Source organism: Procambarus clarkii, chromosome 63 (genome assembly GCF_040958095.1).
Source record: "Procambarus clarkii isolate CNS0578487 chromosome 63, FALCON_Pclarkii_2.0, whole genome shotgun sequence".
NCBI classification, from domain to species: Eukaryota; Metazoa; Arthropoda; class Malacostraca; order Decapoda; family Cambaridae; genus Procambarus; species Procambarus clarkii.
The window spans coordinates 11763774-11786273 of record NC_091212.1 but is presented as its reverse complement, the minus strand read 5'-3'; the positions used below and the strand labels follow the sequence as shown (position 1 = coordinate 11786273).

Below are 22500 nucleotides of genomic sequence, written 5' to 3'. Positions count from 1 at the left end.
AAGAGGGGATGGGGGAGGTGTTGTGGAAGGGAAACAAGATGGGAGAGGGGTTTTTGGGGGGGTAGGTGGGTGTTGGGAAGGGAGGAATGGGAGAGGAGACGGGGGGGGGGGGGGGGAGTGTTGTAGGAATTTTCTCTTTTTCCAATACTGGTTCTGATGTATTGCTTATTATTTCTTGTTTTTCTCTTAATGCTTCGTGTGGACAGGGGCGGGGGGCAGCCGCTGACAGCTCCCACAGGGGGGCAGCCGCTGACAGCTCCCACAGGGGGGCAGCCGCTGACAGCTCCCACGGGGGGCAGCCGCTGACAGCTCCCACAGGGGGGCAGCCGCTGACAGCTCCCACAGGGGGGCAGCCGCTGACAGCTCCCACAGGGGGGCAGCCGCTGACAGCTCCCACAGGGGGGTAGCCGCTGACAGCTCCCACAAGGGGGCAGCCGCTGACAGCTCCCACAAGGGGGCAGCCGCTGACAGCTCCCACGGTGGGTAGCCGCTGACAGCTCCCACAGGGAGGTAGCCGCTGACAGCTCCCACGGTGGGTAGCCGCTGACAGCTCCCACAGAGGGTCAGCCGCTGACAGCTCCCACAGTGGGCAGCCGCTGACAGCTCCCACAGTGGGCAGCCAGCCGGCCCAGCCGCCTGTATCCGGCTAATGGATGGCGTCTGGGTCTCCGCGGCCCACGTAAGCCGACACCGGTCCATCTCTTCCCTTACCAACTTATTACTTATCTTAAACTAAGCTTTTCTGAGATTTAAGCTCGATAAATCGCGAGTTTTCCCCTGCAAGGTAATAGTTTACCTTGAGGTTACCTTGAGGTGCTTCCGGGGCTTAGCGTCCCCGCGGCCCGGTCGTCGACCAGCCCACCTCCTACATCCAGTGGTGAATGTAAAAAAAAATGATTTAAATAATTGGGGAACAAGAAATGTACATTATTCATTTTTTTGTTTACATTTGAGAACAAAATGTATAATAGGAGTCAGGGTTTATATTGAGCTAATCATTCTTTCCAATTCTGAACCAAAAATAGAACAATCAGTAATTAGTGCGTGTGCTTGGGGAGCCCAGGAACGGGGGTTCGATCCCAATGTATGGACTCATTCTTTTATCATAGATAAATCACCTTGAGATTTCATTGTGTGTGTAAACACTCTTAATAGTTGGCTGGTAGAAGGATTACAGTAGGAAGGGATTAATGACTGGTAGAGCTGTTTGGTGGGATTACTGGTTGGTAAGAGCAGTTTGGAGGGATTACTGGGGGGGTAGAGCAGGTGGGAGGAATTACTGCCTGTTAGAGCAGGTGGGAGGGATTACTGGTGGTAGAACAAGTGAGAGGGATTACTGGCTGTTAGAGCAGTTGGGGGATTACTGGCTGTTAGAGCAGTTGGGGGATTACTGGCTGGTAGAGCAGTTGGGGGATTACTGGCTGGTAGAGCAGTTGGGGAGATTACTGGCTGGTAGAGCAGGTGGGGGATTACTGGCAGGTAGAGCAGTTGGAGGATTACTGGCTGGTAGAGCAGTTAGGGGATTACTGGCTGGTAAAGCAGTTGGGGGGATTACTGGCTGGTAGAGCAGTTGGGGGGATTACTGGCTGGTAGAGCAGGTGGGGGGATTACTGGCTGGTACAGCAGTTAGGGGATTACTGGCTGGTAGAGCAGTTGGGGAATTACTGGTTGGTAGAGCAGTTGGGAGGATTACTGGCTGGTAGAGCAGTTGGGAGGATTACTGGCTGGTAGAGCAGTTGGGAGGATTACTGGCTGGTAGAGCAGTTAAGGGGATTACTGGCTGGTAGAGCAGGTGGGAGGGATTACTGACAGGTAGAGCAGGTGGGAGGGATTACTGGCTGGTAGAGCATGTGGGAGGGATTACTGGCTGGTAGAGCAGTTAGGGGGATTACTGGCTGGTAGAGCAGTTAGGGGATTACTGGCTAGTAGAGCAGTTAGGGGGATTACTGGCTGGTAGAGCAGGTGGGAGTGATTACTGGCAGGTAGAGCAGGTGGGAGGGATTACTGGCTGGTAGAGCAGTTAGGGGATTACTGGCTGGTAGAGCAGTTAGGGGATTACTGGCTGGTAGAGCAGGTGGGAGGAATTACTGGCTGGTAGAGCAGTTAGGGGGATTACTGGCTGGTAGAGCAGTTAGGGGATTACTGGCTGGTAGAGCAGTTAGGGGGATTACTGGCTGGTAGAGCAGATGGGGGGATTACTGGCTGGTGGAGCAGGTGGGAGGGATTACTGGCTGGTAGAGCAGGTGGGAGGGATTACTGGGGGGTTTAGCAGTAGGGAGGGATTACCGGAAGTGTTGCCAGCGAGGGCAGAAACGTTTCTCTCATAATGAGTGAGTCGAGCAAATGACCAATTAAGGTCCTCATAATGGCATATAACTCTAGCTAAAGTTCTTGAGTTTAACACTGTAGAAAATCTACAAAAATATTACAGCACTTTGATAATTACTTACTGATGTACACGCTCGGCCCTTGTGTCTTAATGGGCCAACTTTGTACGGCTTGCTGTAGGGAGGCGTGTTGTGGGGCTACCCAGAACTGTTGTGTCCTGTGTGTACACGCGCACCACACACACACACACACACACACACACACACACACACACACACACACACACACAACACACACCACACACACACACACACACCACACACACACACACACACACACACACACACACACACACACACACACACACACACACACGCACACACACAGTCAAACGGTGTACAGTGTATCTCCTGTATGTTATTGCTCCCATATGAGCAATAACACTGCTCATGTGGGAAACTGAGTACCCACATGAGCCACAGGGACGTTACAAGGAACTTTTTCAGTGCCAGAGTAGTTAACAGATGGAATGCATTAGGCAGTGATGTGGTGGAGGCTGACTCCATACACAGTTTCAAATGTACATATAATAGAGCCCAGAAGGCTCAGGAATCTGTACACCAGCTGATTGGCAGTTGAGAGGCAGGGACCAAAGAGCCAGAGCTCAACCCCCGCAAGCACAACTAGGTGAATAAACACACAGGAAGGAATATGATGATAACAACAAAGCCTTCATAGAGACATTACAGGGAGCAGCAACAGTCACACACAGAATGACAGCTAAACTTCTAGTCATGGGGGACCTAAATCATGCAGAGATTGACTGGGATTCCATAAATCCTCATGGTAGAGAAGAAACGTGGGGAGCGAAATTAATGGAAGTTATAGAAAGAAACTTCATAACACAACATGTAATGAGAAAGGGGAGGAGATACACCAAGCCTACTGGACTAGATCTTCACCCAGAATGAGGAAGACATTGAGAACGTGGAGCATGACATGCCACTAGGAGCAGGTGACCATTGTGAGCATGACATGCCACTAGGAGCAGGTGACCATTGTGAGCATGACATGGGTCAATAGACAGTGCCAGGAAGCAACAGCAAAAAGCAGGAGGGAGTGGAGGAAATACAGAAGGCAAAGGACAGAGGCAAACCGGAATAGACGCAACAGGGACAGGAATGACTTCATAAACATAAGAAGATTGACAGAAAGAAACTATGACAATGATATTGCCTACAATGCAAAGAGCCAACCGGAACTCCTACATAGCCATATAAGAAGGAAAATGACAGTAAATGACCAAGTGACCTGGTTACGAAAAAAGGAGGAGGTCAGTAAAAAGAAACGTGACAGCTGTTACATCACGCCACAGCTGTCACGGTGCAGACCACAGCTGTCACGGTAGAGACCACAGCTGTCACAGTAGAGACCACAGTTATCACGGTACAGACCACAGCTGTCACGGTAGAGACCACAGCTATCACGGTACAGACCACAGCTGTCACAGTAGAGATCACCGTTATCACGGTACAGACCACAGCTGTCACAGTAGAGACCACAGCTGTCACAGTAGAGACCACAGTTATCACGGTACAGACCACAGCTGTCACGGTACAGACCACAGCTGTCACAGTAGAGACCACAGTTATCACGGTACAGACCACAGCTGTCACGGTAGAGACCACAGCTATCACGGTACAGACCACAGCTGTCACAGTAGAGATCACCGTTATCACGGTACAGACCACAGCTGTCACAGTAGAGACCACAGTTATCACGGTACAGACCACAGCTGTCACGGTAGAGACCACAGTTATCACGGTACTGACCACAGCTGTCACGGTAGAGACCACAGTTATCACGGTACAGACCACAGTTATCACGGTACAGACCACAGCTGTCACGGTAGAGACCACAGTTATCACGGTGCAGACCACAGCTATCACGGTACAGACCACAGCTGTCACGGTAGACACCACAGTTATCACGGTAGACACCACAGCCAACAGTACGGTATCACCTTCCCCCACAAACACAAGTTCCGTCACACCATTTAAACACCGGTTCCTTTGTGATTTTCAGTGTATAAACCTGTATATGGTTTCATCACAGACTCAACTACATGTGAAGTGCCTCGCCAGCTGTCCGCTCGACGCCCCTCAGGCGGGTAATGTGGGTTTTATTACCTACTAAATGCAAGACAACCGTTCATAAACCTCGTCTTATCGTGAAGATGACCTCATGTCTGGTCAGGACAGAGAGACGCTTTCATGAGGCGCAGCTAGCGTGTTCCTCCAGGCCGGTGACAGCTGTGAGGGCAGGTGACACCTGTGAGTGACAACTGTGAAGCAGGTGACAAGTGTGAGTGACAACTGAGGGGGCCGGTGTGTGATGTGAAACATCTGCGGTTTCCGTAATTCTTTTGTTTATGTTACAAGGAGCCATCACTGCTACTCTCTGGTAGGCTACAGGAAGCCGCCATTGGTATTGTTCAGTCGTCTTTGATGTAACTAGCATGTATTCTTGGGTCAGTCTTCATGTAGCTAACATGTATTCTTGAGTTATTCTTGACATAACCAATACAGGTATTCTTGAGTCACCCTTTGCGTTGTCAACACAGATATTCTTAGGACGTCCCAATGTCAGTATGATTCTTGAACCGCCTCGAAACAGTTGACATAGATCGTCTTGTAGAGTAAGTAGCCTTGGAGCAACAGCAGCAGCAGCAGGGGGGGGGGGAGTGGTATAGTCAGGTCGTACCTCTGGCCAAACAGCCAGTTTCGTGGGGTCCTTGTTGATAAAAACAGGACATTGCATGTTTAGCGGTCCGCAGTTAAATGCTAAATCAATCTGTTCCGTGTGCCAGAGTAATCTCCCGGCGCAGCCGCACACGACTTGGGAGTCAAACCTGGTTGATACCTGGTTGACGGGGTTCTGGGAGTTCTTCTACTCGCCAAGCCCGGCCCGAGGCCAGGCTTGACTTGTGAGAGTTTGGTCCACCAGGCTGTTGCTTGGGGCAGCCCGCAGGCCCACATACCCACCACAGCCCGGTTGGTCCGGAACGTCTTTTAAAAAACAGTCTAGTTTTCTCTTGAAAATGTCCACGGTTGTTCCGGCAATATTTCTTATAGTCGCATTTCTTATAGTAGTCAATGAGGGAACATAACTACACGATGGAAGGTTAAAGCTAATGTATAATGGAGCTACTTGTACCTTGGGTGAAGACTAGTTGGCTGTGTGTCGTTCTCCCACACCCACCCTCTCACACAGACTAGTACCCGAACTGAGGGGCATGAACTGTGAGGAGAGACTACGGAAATTAAACCTCACGTCGCTGGGAGACAGGAGAGTTAGGGAAACATGATCACCACATACAAGATTCTCAAAGGAATTGATAGGGTAGACAAATACAGACTATTTAACACAAGGGGCACACGCACTAGGGGACACAGGTGGAAATTGAGTGCCCAAATGAGCCACAGAGACATTAGAACAAACTTTTTTAGGGTCAGAGTGGTTGACAAATGGAATACATTAGGCAGTGATGTGGTGGAGGCTGACTCCATACACAGTTTCAAGTGTAGATATGATAGAGCCCAGTAGGCTCAGGACCCTGTACATTAATTGATTGATGGTTGAGAGGCGGGACCAAAGAGCCAGAGCTCAACACGCGCCAGCACACACACATCCTCCACCCAACATTCGTTATAACACAGGGAAACAAGAGTGTGCTACTGGTGAGTTGTAGTGTTGACCTTCGCAGTGCCACATGTCATCTTCACTAAGGCCACACCACTCCACTTTACGAATGAAAGTGACGCCATTTCGGTTCATGAACACTTATCACCACCTCACTTTCCATTGCATATGCTTGAGTTGGGTTATTTATAAACATATTAATCTCAATATATACACATCTCAATACAGTACACTAACTGGAACAAATGTTCACTAAACTTATACCACCAGGAATATTCTCAAGGTACTTGTAGTAGGAACCCCAAGGGCCGTGACGAGGATTCGAACCTGCGTCCGAGAGCATCCCAGACGCTGCCTACTACTTGTAGTAGGGTCAGTTGGATATGATATTGGCTCACACTGAAGACAGCCGTAATACAGAAGTTTAGGGGACATGATCACCACATACAAGATTCTCAAAGGAATTGAGAATTATGACAGGGCGCCCATAACTCGGATTCAATGTTGAACAAAAATATACATCTTTATGCTTTAATTTTTTTAAAAGTGTAATTATACGATTGTGTCCGATGGCTGCTATGTTTGCTGGTCACAACAACTGGTGAGTATGTGGAGCGGGTTAATATATGAGGTGGCTGTGGGGGTGGTCAATATATGAGGTGGCTGTGGGGGTGGTCAATATATGAGGTGGCTGTGGGGTGGTCAATATATGAGGTGGCTGTGGGGGTGGTCAATATATGAGGTGGCTGTGGGGGTGGTCATATATGAGGTGGCTGTGGGGGTGGTCAATATATGAGGTGGCTGTGGGGGTGGTCAATATGAGGTGGCTGTGGGGGTGGTCAATATATGAGTGGCTGTGGGGCTGGTCAATATATGAGGTGGCTGTGGGGGTGGTCAATATATGAGGTGGCTGTGGGGGTGGTCAATATATGAGGTGGCTGTGGGGGTGGTCAATATATGAGGTGGCTGTGGGGGTTGTCATATATGAGGTGGCTGTGGGGGTGGTCAATATATGAGGTGGCTGTGGGGGTGGTCAATATATGAGGTGGCTGTGGGGGTGGTCAATATATGAGGTGGCTGGGGGGTGGTCAATATATGAGGTGGCTGTGGGGGTAGTCAATATATGAGGTGGCTGTGGGGGTAGTCAATATATGAGGTGGCTGGGGGGTGGTCAATATATGAGGTGGCTGTGGGGGTGGTCAATATATGAGGTGGCTGTGGGGGTGGTCAATATATGAGGTGGCTGTGGGACTGGTCAATATATGAGGTGGCTGTGGGGGTGGTCAATATATGAGGGTGGCTGTGGGACTGGTCAATATATGAGGTGGCTGTGGGACTGGTCAATATATGAGGTCGATATAATGATTTCCATATAAGATATAATGATCTCCAACAGAGTATATGGTACTCTCTCAGGATTGCACGATGCAAAATCATTCATTCCTTGTCTGTCGCATGAATTAAATCAACAACAAATGACTGTTGCAATAAATACCATATATAATTCCACCATACTGGTTGATAAGAATGTTAAAACACCCGGTAATACAATTCATCAGTGGATGTATTACTAAGAATGTTGAATAATACAACAGATATACATTAGGCTAGCGTGATAAATAGCCTTAAGATATCACTGGGTTCGCCAGAATAAATTGAACACAGAATTACTGGGAATCAAAACTTGAAATTCCTGAAATATTGAAATCTTGGAATTCAACGAACCCTGGAATTACTGGACTCATTGGAATCGCTGGAATCCCACTGTTGCCAGTGGCAGGACTTGGCGGTAAGACCTCTGATAATTCCCAATTCCCGTTCCTGGAAGCCTACCCTCGGCTAAATTTCGTTAAATTAAGAAAATATACGTAAGTGCTTCGGTAACAGTTTAGTCACAGTCGTTTAAGTGTTGGCAAAGTTGTTAAACACAACTTGTTAAAGTTGTGGAACAGTACTGAACAGCGGGTTGTGAGGGTGTGGTGATCTATGAGGGCGGGTTGTGAGGGTGTGGTGATCTATGAGGGCGGGTTGTGAGGGTGTGGTGATCTATGAGGGCGGGTTGTGAGGGTGTGGTGATCTATGAGGGCGGGTTGTGAGGGTGTGGTGATCTATGAGGGCGGGTTGTGAGGGTGTGGTGATCTATGAGGGCGGGTTGTGAGGGTGTGGTGATCTATGAGGGCGGGTTGTGAGGGTGTGGTGATCTATGAGGGGGTTGTGAGGGTGTGGTGATCTATGAGGGCGGGTTGTGAGGGTGTGGTGATCTATGAGGGCGGGTTGTGAGGGTGTGGTAATCTATGAGGGCGGGTTGTGAGGGTGTGGTGATCTATGAGGGCGGGTTGTAAGGGTGTGGTGATCTATGAGGGCGGGTTGTGAGGGTGTGGTGATCTATGAGGGCGGGTTGTGAGGGTGTGGTGATCTATGAGGGCGGGTTGTGAGGGTGTGGTGATCTATGAGAGCGGGTTGTGAGGGTGTGGTGAGCTATGAGAGCGGGTTGTGAGGGTGTGGTGATCTATGAGGGCGGGTTGTGAGGGTGTGGTGATCTATGAGGGCGGGTTGTGAGGGTGTGGTGATCTATGAGGGCGGGTTGTGAGGGTGTGGTGAGCTATGAGGGCGGGTTGTGAGGGTGTGGTGAGCTATGAGAGCGGGTTGTGAGGGTGTGGTGATCTATGAGGGCGGGTTGTGAGGGTGTGGTGATCTATGAGGGCGGGTTGTGAGGGTGTGGTGAGCTATGAGAGCGGGTTGTGAGGGTGTGGTGATCTATGAGGGCGGGTTGTGAGGGTGTGGTGATCTATGAGGGCGGGTTGTGAGGGTGTGGTGAGCGATGAGGGCGGGTTGTGAGGGTGTGGTGAGCTATGAGAGCGGGTTGTGAGGGTGTGGTGATCTATGAGGGCGGGTTGTGAGGGTGTGGTGATCTATGAGAGCGGGTTGTGAGGGTGTGGTGATCTATGAGGGCGGGTTGTGAGGGTGTGGTGATCTATGAGGGCGGGTTGTGAGGGTGTGGTGAGCTATGAGGGCGGGCTGTGAGGGTGTGTCGAGCCATGAGCGCGGGCTGTGAGGGTGTGTCGAGCCATGAGGGCGGGTTGTGAGGGTGTGTCGAGCCATGAGGGCGGGCTGTGAGGGTGTGTCGAGCCATGAGCGCGGGCTGTGAGGGTGTGTCGAGCCATGAGGGCGGGCTGTGAGGGTGTGTCGAGCCATGAGGGCGGGCTGTGAGGGTGTCTAGCCATGAGGGCGGGCTGTGAGTGTATAGTGACCCATGAGGGCGTGGTGAGGGCAGGGAGCGTGAGGAACAGCACTGTGAATGCGTGCCGGGACCACCGGGTCTCAACGCTGTAACAAAACAAAAGACGAACGACACGTCGTCATTAACTCAAAATGGCCGTCTCAAACGACTCCTCAAAGACACAACCTCTTTATTGCTCCTTTTTTAGGTGTTTTTTCTTTCCTTTTCTCAGTACGAGGCAGGGTGATATATTAGATTTTGTTGACGGGGTATTGTATGATGTATATAATTGCGTATAATTTCAGTGGTATTGCATGTTGTTGGCTGCTCAAATACCGCAGTAACTAGCGTATATTTTGTGATAAATAGGAGTGTTTTTAGCGCATTTAAATCCACTTAACTTCATAATAGTATAATCAATGTGTCTAAGTTGCTTTGTTAGTTGCTAAGTTGATTACCCCTGGCAAGGTGATCATGCAACCGTGGTGGTTATGGTGGGTTGTGTCACGTGGCCAGATTCACGAAGCAGTTACACAAATACTTACGAATCTGTCCATCTTTTCTCAATCTTTGGCGGCTTTGTTTACAATTATTAAACAGTTAATGAGCTCCGAAGCACCAGGAGGCTGTTTATAACAACAACAACAGTTGATTGACAAGTTTTCACGCTTGTAAACTGTTTAATAAATGTAACCAAAGCCGTCAAAGATTCAGGAAAGATATATACGTTCGTAAGCACTCGCGTAGCTGCTTCGTGAATCTGGTCCCAGGCTTGCTATTGACCCCTTCTTGGGTTATAATGAGTCCATGGTTCGAACCACAACGGCCGAGTACCGCCTCTACACTGTCTCCAGTCAACCCGTTCTCGCATACAAAGATCCAAGCTCGTTAATCCAGCCGCCAACCCCCCCCCCCCTGTTGATGAATGAAAAAGCGGTTTACACACGACTCACAACTGATGACGTCCGAACACTTCCGGAACAAGTGCTTCGCTCACGTCCTCTGTTCGAACCACAACGCTATAAATGCTTCACCCACGTACTTCAAATACAAATAATTACCAACAGAACCTAAACACTTAACCTACGCCAAACTATACATACAAATGTTTTGTATAAGAATATTAATTTATATATTAGAACAAACTAATTTTTAATACACAGTATGTTAAAATTGATGAATGCTTCTGTGGAGGACGGCCGCTGCTTTAACCAGCCTAGTGTGAGGACGGCCGCTGCTTTAACCAGCCTAGTGTGAGGACGGCCGCTGCTTTAACTAGCCTAGTGTGAGGACGGCCGCTGCTTTAACCAGCCTAGTGTGAGGACGGCCGTTGCTTTAACCAGCCTAGTGTGAGGACGGCCGTTGCTTTAACCAGCCTAGTGTGAGGACGGCCGTTGCTTTAACCAGCCTAGTGTGAGGACGGGTTGCTGCAGTATGATTCACCACTAAGATTCCTGTATGAGCAGGTCATCAACAACGCCTCGAGTATGCCAACAGCAGTATAATTACATGACATGAATGACATGTCCTTGTGTTATACATGACATGAATAACATGTCCTCGTGTTATACATGGCATGAATGACATGTCCTTGTGTTATACATGACATGAATGACATGTCCTTGTGTTATACATGGCATGAATGACTGTAATGTCGTCTGTGTCATTACATGTGCTCTCCCTGATTACATTTCCTGTTACCTGTGTAATGCATTTTCCGACAATTGTATTTTAAATGACAAAGGCGTTGACAACGTAATTGCGTGGTATAATAACGAGATGACAGACAGTTACACATGTCCCAGTGGGAACATTGTAGAAGAGTAACGTTGTTTCAACGCTAGTAACGTTGTTTCAACGCTAGTAACGTTGTTTCAACGCTAGTAACATTGTTTCAACGTGGAACCAACGCCGCGCTGAATATTTTACCAACTGGGACTTGAACAACTGATCATAACACAAGTTCATGTCTAACAGTCATTTCACAACTGGAAGGCCCCGGGTTCGACTCCCGGACATGAGAGGTTGCGTTTGGGTACGTTCCCTTTCATCAAACTAAGTGGTTCGTAGTTGGTTGAATTCTTGTACCAACCCGCAGATCCTGATGTTGCAACTGCTGTGTTGTGGTCACTGTGCATCTTTTGCATTGCTCTGTTTCTAATTACTTTCTTAATCTGTGATAGACTCTGTGGTATGTAAATGTCTACATTTTTTCTCTTAGTTGCAAGTTTTGCAGCTTCGTCTGCAATGTCATTTCCTATTATTCCCACATGACTTGGCACCCAGTTGATAAGTACCCGTCGGCCTTGTCGTTTGAGTGTTTGCATTAGCACGTCGCATTTTGACGTATACTCTACCCAAGGCCCAAAATTCGTCGTACTAGAAAATGATAGCGGCAAGCGAAATTGACGTACTGTCCCGTTTTCTGTTTTGGGTCCTCTGGTAGGATAGGATTAAGGGTACTACTTTAATACGACAGTTTCTTGACGTTGGGAAGCTTAACATCAGAAGCTATGCTAAAGTACTTTTTCGTTCAAAAAATATTTATTTTTCTCCTTTCCTATACAAAAAAAGTGTATTAAAATACATAAATAATTTCTGTTGGAGCTTCATTTAGCTACTGGAATATTAAAACTTTACATGTTACAATTCGGTTCAAACAGTGCGGCCTTATGAAGTCTTTGCTAAGTAAACATGGCTTCGTATGACGAAAAGGTCCCTGCCCCTGGCCTAGGGGCGCCTGGCGTAGGGGCACCTGGCGTAGGGGCACCTGGCCTAGGGGCGCCTGGCCTAGGGGCACCTGGCCTAGGGGCACCTGACCTAGGGGCACCTGGCCTAGGTGCACCTGGCCTAGGGGCACCTGATCTAGAGGCACCTGGCCTAGGGGCACCTGACCTAGGGGCACCTGGCCTAGGGGCACCTGACCTAGGGGCACCTGACCTAGGGGCACCTGGCCCAGAGGCACCTGGCCCAGAGGCACCTGGCCCAGAGGCCCCTGACCTAGGGGCACCTGCAAAAACCTAACCCGTTCCTTCTACCAATCAGTGGGCCACTGAACCCAACTCTAGTACACATCACAGCCACTTATACTGATCCTGGCCTCAGACACTAACATACAACCAAACTCAGAAATGAATCTCGTGTTAAAATCCAAAACATTCTTTATCTTTTGGTGATAAATTCTACTGGATATGAGTAACGTTAAGATAATGTGTACCAGCGAATTATAGAGACTTGTTTTTGTTCATGGGGAAACATGGAAGTGGGAAATAACTGTTTCAATATGTTAGAACAAGTTACTGAGGGAGTTAGCAAATAAAGGACAGCGACTGATGGCTTCCTGACGACGGAACAATTGGGATAAAACTCTTCTGAGGAAATGATGAGCCGAGGCGAAGGCAGCCAGTTTCTCCAGTGTTGTGGGGCACGCCATGAGGGCATGTAATACTGTTTTGGGATACCCACCCACCACTGCGCAGGAGTCGGGGGCAGTACCCACCCACCACTGCACAGGAGCTGGCGCAGTACCCACCCACCACTGCGCAGGAGTCGGGGCAGTACCCACCCACCACTGCGCAGGAATCGGGGGCAGTACCCACCCACCACTGCACAGGAGCCAGGGGCAGTACCCACCCACCACTGCGCAGGAGCCAGGGGCAGTACCCACCCACCACTGCGCAGGAGTCGGGGGCAGTACCCACCCACCACTGCGCAGGAGTCGGGGGCAGTACCCACCCACCACTGCGCAGGAGTCGGGGGCAGTACCCACCCACCACTGCACAGGAGCCAGGGGCAGTACCCACCCACCACTGCGCAGGAGCCAGGGGCAGTACCCACCAACCACTGCACAGGAGGTGGGTTAATCAGACAGCCTACACCAGGAGACCTGATCTTAAAACTTTCTTCACAAACTCAATAGTGTTCGCTAACTTCCCCAGCTGAAGCGACGGCTGGCGCAAGCCTTCGCCTCCTGGAATAGCTCCACAGTAGAAATCCACCAATATCCACGCGGCTCCAAGGTAATGCCGAACATATATCCACGCGGCTCCCAATAACACAACGAATCAAATTAACATATTCATGATTTCTTTAGGCGCCCTGGTAACAATGCCACATATGTGACTGCCTCAGGTAACACATGTTATACGTGACTTCTTCAGGTAAGCACTTCGTTATATCTGAGTGCCTCAGGTGTGACAGTGGCTTAATGCCTCCCATACGATGATCACGTAACGATGGTGTCATCTCTAACTACCTTGACGCTGGCAATATTTGATAGAACAACATTGTGTATTTACTTAACCGATGGGGAAGATATTTTTTGTCAAGTAGGCTTTTTTTTGGCTGCAGCCTCAACTTTTGAAATATTTGATTGGCGGCAGTTTCGCCATTGTTCGTTGCCTGCTGTGTTTAGTCACAATATATACTTACTTACATATACGGCAACCCGGCCTGGAATTATGGAATTATTCTTAACGATAATTATTGTGACCTTGATTTAATCATATATATATATCCTGATTTTAATTTAATCATATCTATGATTCTCTCTCTCTCTCTCTCTCTCTCTCTCTCTCTCCTCTCTCTCTCTCTCTCTCTCTCTCTCTCTCTCTCTTTCTTCTCTTCTCTTTCTCTCTTTCTCTCTTCTCTCTCTCTTTCTCTCTCTCTTCTCTCTCTCTCTCTCTCTCTCTCTCTCTCTCTCTCTCTCTCTCTCTCTCTCTCTCTCTCTCTCTCTCTCCTCTTCTCTCTCTCTCACGCTCCATAAATCATCACCGTCCTCCAATTCCTTGGCAGTGTGGCTCCAATTTTTTCTACGTGTCTTTGTTTTTCCCAAGTGGCGGAGAGGCGAGGGAGGTGGAGCATGCGCAGTGGCAGGGTTATGTTGCCCCCCCCCCCCACACACACACACCCAGGGGGAGCCTCGTAGGGGTCCCCTACGTGGGGCCCTGGTAGCCTGGTGGATAGCGCGCAGGACTCGTAATTCTGTGGCGCGGGTTCGATTCCCGCACGAGGCAGAAACAAATGGGCAAAGTTTCTTTCACCCTATGCCCCTGTTACCTAGCAGTAAATAGGTACCTTTGAGTTAGTCAGCTGTCACGGGCTGCTTCCTGGTGTGTGGTGTGGAGAAAAAAAAAGTAGTTAGTAAACAGTTGATTGACAGTTGGGAGGCGGGACCAAAGAGCCAGAGCTCAATCCCCGCAAGTACAAATGGTTGAGTACACACACACACACACACGAGACAGACAAAATTCTCAGAAATATTTCGGAGAAATTATCAGAAATAATTTCTTCAGTGTGTTTTAAGTTGTAAATAAGTTTAATGTAAAAAAAAAACAATATGAATCTAACTAGATGCTTAAGAGATATAAGGAACTCCTTCCTGGAGCGTCGTGATGACCAAGAACTCCTTCCCAGTCAATACTTGCCGGCGTCTTAGACAAGGGTCAATACTCTCCACCCAACAGTCCTAATTGGTTTACACAAGAGGTTTACAACACTCGGGTCCACTGGAGTACACAGTGGCCCATCAGGTGTAAAAAAGGGGAGAATATTCCAGTAAATATATTCGATATTGAGTGAGTGTATCGGTGGAGTAATTCATGAGTGTGTCGCTATACACTTAGCGACACTTAGTAACCTCTCCGGGGCTCCTAGAGTACATTCAAGTTTGTCTCACAAGATGGCGCTAGTGTCGCTATTTCTCCCGTGTGTAAAACACTCTCATCTGTTTTATTATTATTATTATTATTATTATTATTATTATTATTATTATTATTATTATTATTATTATTATTATTATTATTATTATTGTTTGAATTATTATTGTGTTTGTTTATTATTGAAGGCGTACTCTTGCTACCTTTCTTAAATATATTGATAGAGATTTTTAATTATGGAAGAGGGTGTGTTTACAGGTGTGGAGTAACAGGTGTGTTGTTTACATGCGTGGAGTAACAGGGTGTGTTTACAGGTGTGGAGTAACTGGGTGTGTTTACAGGTGTGGAGTAACTGGGTGTGTTTACACGTGTGGAGTAACTGGGTGTGTTTACATGTGTGGAGTAACAGGGTGTGTTTACATGTGTGGATTAAGAGGTTTGTTTACACGTGTGGAGTAACAGGTGTGTTTACACGTGTGGAGTAACAGGGTGTGTTGTTTACATGTGTGGAGTAACATGTGTTTACAGTTGTGGATTAAGAGAGTTGTTTACAGGTGTGGAGTAACAGGTGTGGTGTTTACAGGTGTGGAGTAACAGGGTGTGTTTACATGTGTGGAGTAACTGGGTGTGTTTACATGTGTGGAGTAACAGGGTGTGTTTACATGTGTGGAGTAACTGGGTGTTGTTTACACGTATGGAGTAACATGTGTTAACAGGCGTGAATTAAGGGGTGTTGTTTACAGGTGTGGAGTAACATATGTGTTAACAGGCGTGGATTAAGAGGGTGTGGTTTACAGGTGTGGAGTAACAGATGTGTTTACACGGGTGGAGTAACAGGTGGAGTAACACCTGTTTACGGATGTGGTGTTTACAGGTGTGGAGTAACAGGTGTGTTGTGTATCCACAGGTGGTGTTGGTGTTCATCCTCAGTATTGCCTCTCTCGTCATCTACTTCATTGACGCATCAAAGTAAGTGTTCTACAGTGTTGTTCATCACTCATCCTGGTCACTCATCACCTCTGATGAGTAACTACCCTCCCAGTCTACTCATTACTTCACCCTGGTTTGTTAGTTACTCATCAACTCTGATGAGTAACTACCCTCCCAGTCTACTCATTACTTCACCCTAGTTTGTCAGTTACTCATCACCTCTGATGAGTAACTACCCTCCCAGTCTACTCATTACTTCACCCTGGTTTGTTAGTTACTCATCAACTCTGATGAGTAACTACCCTCCCAGTCTACTCATTACTTCACCCTAGTTTGTCAGTTACTCATCACCTCTGATGAGTAACTACCCTCCCAGTCTACTCATTACTTCACCCTGGTTTGTTAGTTACTCATCACCTCTGATGAGTAACTACCTTCCCAGTCTGCTCATTACTTCACCCTGGTTTGTTAGTTACTCATCACCTCTGATGAGTAACTACCCTCCCAGTCTGCTCATTACTTCACCCTGGTTTGTCAGTTACTCATCACCTCTGATGAGTAACTACCCTCCCAGTCTACTCATTACTTCACCCTAGTTTGTCAGTTATTCATCACCTCTGATGAGTAACTACCCTCCCAGTCTACTCGTTACTTCACCCTAGTTTGTCAGTTACTCATCACCTCTGATGAGTAACTACCCTCCCAGTCTACTCATTACTTCACCCTGGTTTGTTAGTTACTCATCACCTCTGATGAGTAACTACCCTCCCAGTCTGCTCATTACTTCACCCTGGTTTGTTAGTTACTCATCACTCGTTTGTCAGTTACTCATCACTGACTTGCCAGTTACTCATCACTTGTTTGTCAGTTACTCATCACTTGTTTGCCAGTTACTCATCACTTGTTTGATCTATGCTGTATAATATATATGTGTCCTCACCCTTTTCTCCTTCATATCACTCATCCTAATGAGTATTTTCTTGCATGTTACTCATTACTCATCCTGATGAATATATTATACATTTTTCATGTCCATTGTGTTGTACTTGTCGCTTGATGTTGTGAAATAGTGTATCAATCACCCTCTTTATTATAAATTTATTATAGATTTGTTAGTAGGGATTTATTATAAATCCCTAGTAATATCTTTATCCCCTTGACCTTAACCCTTGACAGGTCTTGGCCTTAACCCTTGACGGGTCTTGACTTTAACCCTTGATGGGTTTTGATGTTAACCCTTGACGGGTCTTGACCTTAACCCTTGACGGGTCTTGACCTTAACCCTTGACGGGTCTTGACCTTAACCCTTGATGGGTTTTGATCTTAACCCTTGACGGGTCTTGACCTTAACCCTTGACGGGTCTTGACCTTAACCCTTGATGGGTTTTGATCTTAACCCTTGACGGGTCTTGACCTTAACCTTTGACGGGTCTTGACCTTAACCCTTGACGGGTCTTGACCTTAACTCTTGGCGGGTCTTGGCCTTAACCCTTGACGGGTCTTGACCTAAACCCTTGACGGGTCTTGGCCTTAACCCTTGACGGGTCTTGACTTTAACCCTTGACGGGTCTTGGCCTTAACCCTTGACGGGTCTTGACCTTAACCCTTGACGGGTCTTGGCCTTAACCCTTGACGGGTCTTGACTTTAACCCTTGACGGGTCTTGGCCTTAACCCTTGACGGGTCTTGGCCTTAACCCTTGACGGGTCTTGACTTTAACCCTTGACGGGTCTTGACCTCGACCCTTGTCAGGTTAAGGGTTAAGACAGCTTCTGGTGTAGGGCTGCACCAAGTAAACAAGAGACCAGTAGCACAGTAAACAAGAGACCAGTAGCACAGTAAACAAGAGACCAGTAGCACAGTAAACAAGAGACCAGTAGCACAGTAAACAAGAGACCAGTAGCACAGTAAACAAGAGACCAGTAGCACAGTAAACAAGAGACCAGTAGCACAGTAAACAAGAGACCAGTAGCACAGTAAACAAGAGAGCAGTAGCACAGTAAACAAGAGACCAGAAGCACAGTAAACAAGAGACCAGAAGCACAGTAAACAAGAGACCAGTAGCACAGTAAACAAGAGACCAGTAGCACAGTAAACAAGAGACCAGTAGCACAGTAAACAAGAGACCAGTAGCACAGTAAACAAGAGACCAGTAGCACAGTAAACAAGAGACCAGTAGCACAGTAAACAAGAGACCAGTAGCACAGTAAACAAGAGACCAGTAGCACAGTAAACAAGAGACCAGTAGCACAGTAAACAAGAGACCAGTAGCACAGTAAACAAGAGAGCAGTAGCACAGTAAACAAGAGACCAGAAGCACAGTAAACAAGAGACCAGAAGCACAGTAAACAAGAGACCAGTAGCACAGTAAACAAGAGACCAGTAGCACAGTAAACAAGAGACCAGTAGCACAGTAAACAAGAGACCAGTAGCACAGTAAACAAGAGACCAGTAGCACAGTAAACAAGAGACCAGTAGCACAGTAAACAAGAGACCAGTAGCACAGTAAACAAGAGACCAGTAGCACAGTAAACAAGAGAGCAGTAGCACAGTAAACAAGAGACCAGAAGCACAGTAAACAAGAGACCAGAAGCACAGTAAACAAGAGACCAGGAGCACAGTAAACAAGAGACCAGTAGCACAGTAAACAAGAGACCAGGAGCACAGTAAACAAGAGACCAGTAGCACAGTAAACAAGAGACCAGGAGCACAGTAAACAAGAGACCAGTAGCACAGTAAACAAGAGACCAGAAGCACAGTAAACAAGAGACCAGTAGCACAGTAAACAAGAGACCAGGAGCACAGTAAACAAGAGACCAGTAGCACAGTAAACAAGAGAGCAGTAGCACAGTAAACAAGAGACCAGGAGCACAGTAAACAAGAGACCAGTAGCACAGTAAACAAGAGACCAGTAGCACAGTAAACAAGAGAGCAGTAGCACAGTAAACAAGAGACCTGGAGCACAGTAAACAAGAGACCAGTAGCACAGTAAACAAGAGACCTGGAGCACAGTAAACAAGAGAGCAGGAGCACAGTAAACAAGGTGCCGGGGGTAGACAATAATCACTCGGGAGACAATAGGGAACACTTGACACAACACCACAGCAACAATACACTCCCTCCCCCCCCCCCCACGGATGGCAACACAATACCTCACCATCACCCCTGAAGGCTCGGGCGCCCGGGCGCTCGGCGCAGTGTCTGGCCCTTGGTGCTTCCGGGCGATATGAAGCGTGAATAGTGGAGAATGGCAGCAGGCATCTGGTCTGGGGGCTGGAAGCCCTGGAGAATGGCAGCAGGCATCTGGTCTGGGGGCTGGAAGCCCTGGAGAATGGCAGCAGGCATCTGGTCTGGGGGCTGGAAGCCTGGAGAATGGCAGCAGGCATCTGGTCTGGGGGCTGGAAGCCCTGGAGAATGGCAGCAGGCATCTGGTCTGGGGGCTGGAAGCCTGGAGAATGGCAGCAGGCATCTGGTCTGGGGGCTGGAAGCCCTGTTTCCAGAAGAGACGAAGAGTTATCCCAGTGTGTCTGCCAGTGGGAACACCCGAGGCTTCTTTGGCCTTTAGTTTTTATTATTAAGTATATGTTGCCAGACCTGTCTCTCATCCTGACCACTCCAGGAGGCTGTTACGTCTGGTATATGGTGTACTAACACGCTCAGCTGCTCCTCCCTTTACCCAGCCTCGTTTGTTCTAAAGGTCTGTCAAAAATTTAGTGTCCAAGAGATAATATGATTACCAACGGCTCAACGCACCCCTGCAGTCCAAGTATCATTCTTGGTGTCTATTGTGTCATTCTTGGTGGTCATTGTATCATTCTTGGTGGTCTTTGTATCATTCTTGGTGGTCTTTGTATCATTCTTGGTGGCTATTGAATCATTCTTGGTGGCCATTGTGTCATTCTTGGTGGCTATTGAATCATTCTTGGTGGCCATTGTGTCATTCTTGGTGGCTATTGAATCATTCTTGGTGGCTATTGTATCATTCTTGGTGGCCATTGTGTCATTCTTGGTGGCTATTGTATCATTCTTGGTGGCCATTGTATAATAACACGGAAGGGTTGACCATGGACTCTCCGGCAATGGACAGCAGACACAACCATGACAGCAGACACAACCATGACAACAGACACAATCATGACAACAGACAATCATGACAGCAGACACAACCATGACAACAGACACAACCATGACAACAGACACAATCATGACAGCAGACACAATCATGACAGCAGACACAATCATGACAGCAGACACAACCATGACAACAGACACAATCTTGACAACAGACACAATCATGACAGCAGACACAATCATGACAGCAGACACAATCATGACAACAGACACAATCTTGACAGCAGACACAATCATGACAGCAGACACAACCATGACAACAGACACAACCATGACAACAGACACAACCATGACAACAGACACAATCATGACAGCAGACACAATCATGACAGCAGACACAATCATGACAGCAGACACAATCATGACAGCAGACACAACCATGACAACAGACACAACCATGACAACAGACACAACCATGACAACAGACACAATCATGACAGCAGACACAATCATGACAGCAGACACAATCATGACAACAGACACAATCTTGACAACAGACACAATCATGACAGCAGACACAATCATGACAGCAGACACAATCATGACAGCAGACACAACCATGACAGCAGACACAACCATGGACAGCAGACACAATCATGACAGCAGACACAACCATGACAGCAGACACAACCATCTACAGCAGACACAACCATGACAACACACAACCATGGACAGCAGACACAATCATGACAGCAGACACAACCATGACAGCAGACACAACCATCTACAGCAGACACAACCATAACAGCAGACACAACCATGACAGCAGACACAGCCATCTTCAGCAGACACAACCATCTACAGCAGACACAACCATAACAGCAGACACAACCATGGACAGCAGACACAACCATGGCAGTAGACATAACCATGACAGCAGACACAGCCATGGACAGCAAACACAACCATGGACAGCAGACACGACCATGGTAGCAGACACAACCATCTACAGCAGACACAACCATGGACAGCAGACACAATCATGACAGCAGACACAACCATGACAGCAGACACAATCATGACAGCAGACACAACCATGACAGCAGACACAACCATCTACAGCAGACACAACCATGGACAGCAGACACAATCATGACAGCAGACACAACCATGACAGCAGACACAACCATGGACAGCAGACACAACCATGGCAGCAGACACAACCATGACAGCAGACACAACCATGGCAGCAGACACAACCATGACAGCAGACACAACCATGGACAGCAGACACAATCATGACAGCAGACACAACCATGACAGCAGACACAATCATGACAGCAGACACAACCATGACAGCAGACACAACCATGGACAGCAGACACAATCATGACAGCAGACACAACCATGACAGCAGACACAACCATCTACAGCAGACACAACCATAACAGCAGACACAACCATGACAGCAGACACAACCATGGTCACCAGTAACGCCGGAAACATCATTGAAGTCCTGAACAACACTAGACTGTCACTCTAACAGCCAGGCCAGGCTGCACACAATCAGGAATGGTCTCAGACGCACCTAACTGGTCCTCAACTGACACTTTTAAACATCCCTTGAAGTCAGCCCGTCCTCCAAAAATGGGGTGGTAAATGTAAGAAGACAATTAAGTGCAATTATGTACTATTCATAGCAGTTAGGAATTGTACTTATTTTCACTTAGTATTAAATCGTACTGTCAAATATATTGTGAATATTTGAGTTTACCTTAAAAACTGAATAGAAAACCACAACCTCACCTAACCGTCGTAGTTTTTGAAGATAATAATTTTATTGCTTCCTAATTACAATTAGTACTTAACTTATATCTATATTGATATTACAGTTTTATAAAACTAATAAAACAAAACTAAAATATATCAATAAATTGTAAATTAACTCAGGATATTTTAAAATTTTGCATAAAATCTATGTTGTTTAATAAACCTGAAAAAGAAATTCCTGATATTTAAAACTTGAGTATAGCCAATTGAAGATGAAATCTTCGTCCTAAAATTCTGAGTGTCTTAACAGAAAACGAGGAGAATTAAATCGGGGGAGGGAGGTGGGTAAATGTAACAGCCCCATAAGGGCAATTATGCACTGTTTATGACAGTAAGAAAGTGTACTTATTACACTTAGTATTAAATCGTACTGTCAATTCGGAGGATGGGTTGCTTGAAGTATAACTATGTTGCTACCAGATAAACCATATATATATATATATATATTATATATATATATTATATATATATATATATATATATATATATATATATATATAAAAATATATATATATATATATATATATATTTATATATATATATATATATATATATATATATATATATATTATATAATATATATATATATAATATATATAAAGACTTTGAAAAATAATACTTTGAAAAATTGTGTACTTCATAAAATACCTTATGCGTTAGGCTTTGTGTTGGCCAGCGAGTCCCTGGTGGCATTAGTTTATTATTAAACTGTTGACTCTTCACTGTTGGTTCTTCACTGTTGACTCTTCACTGTTGACTCTCA

General features: G+C 46.9%; 1 protein-coding gene across 1 annotated transcript in view; it reads left to right on the top strand.

Moving 5' to 3' along the window:
- The window catches only part of slo (calcium-activated potassium channel slo), a gene marked incomplete in the record, with an annotated part of 691171 nt that overhangs the window by 192004 nt on the left and 476667 nt on the right, over positions 1–22500 (top strand). The window contains 1 exon segment of the mRNA XM_069308722.1: positions 15815–15876. Coding sequence (XP_069164823.1) covers positions 15815–15876 — 62 coding nt within the window.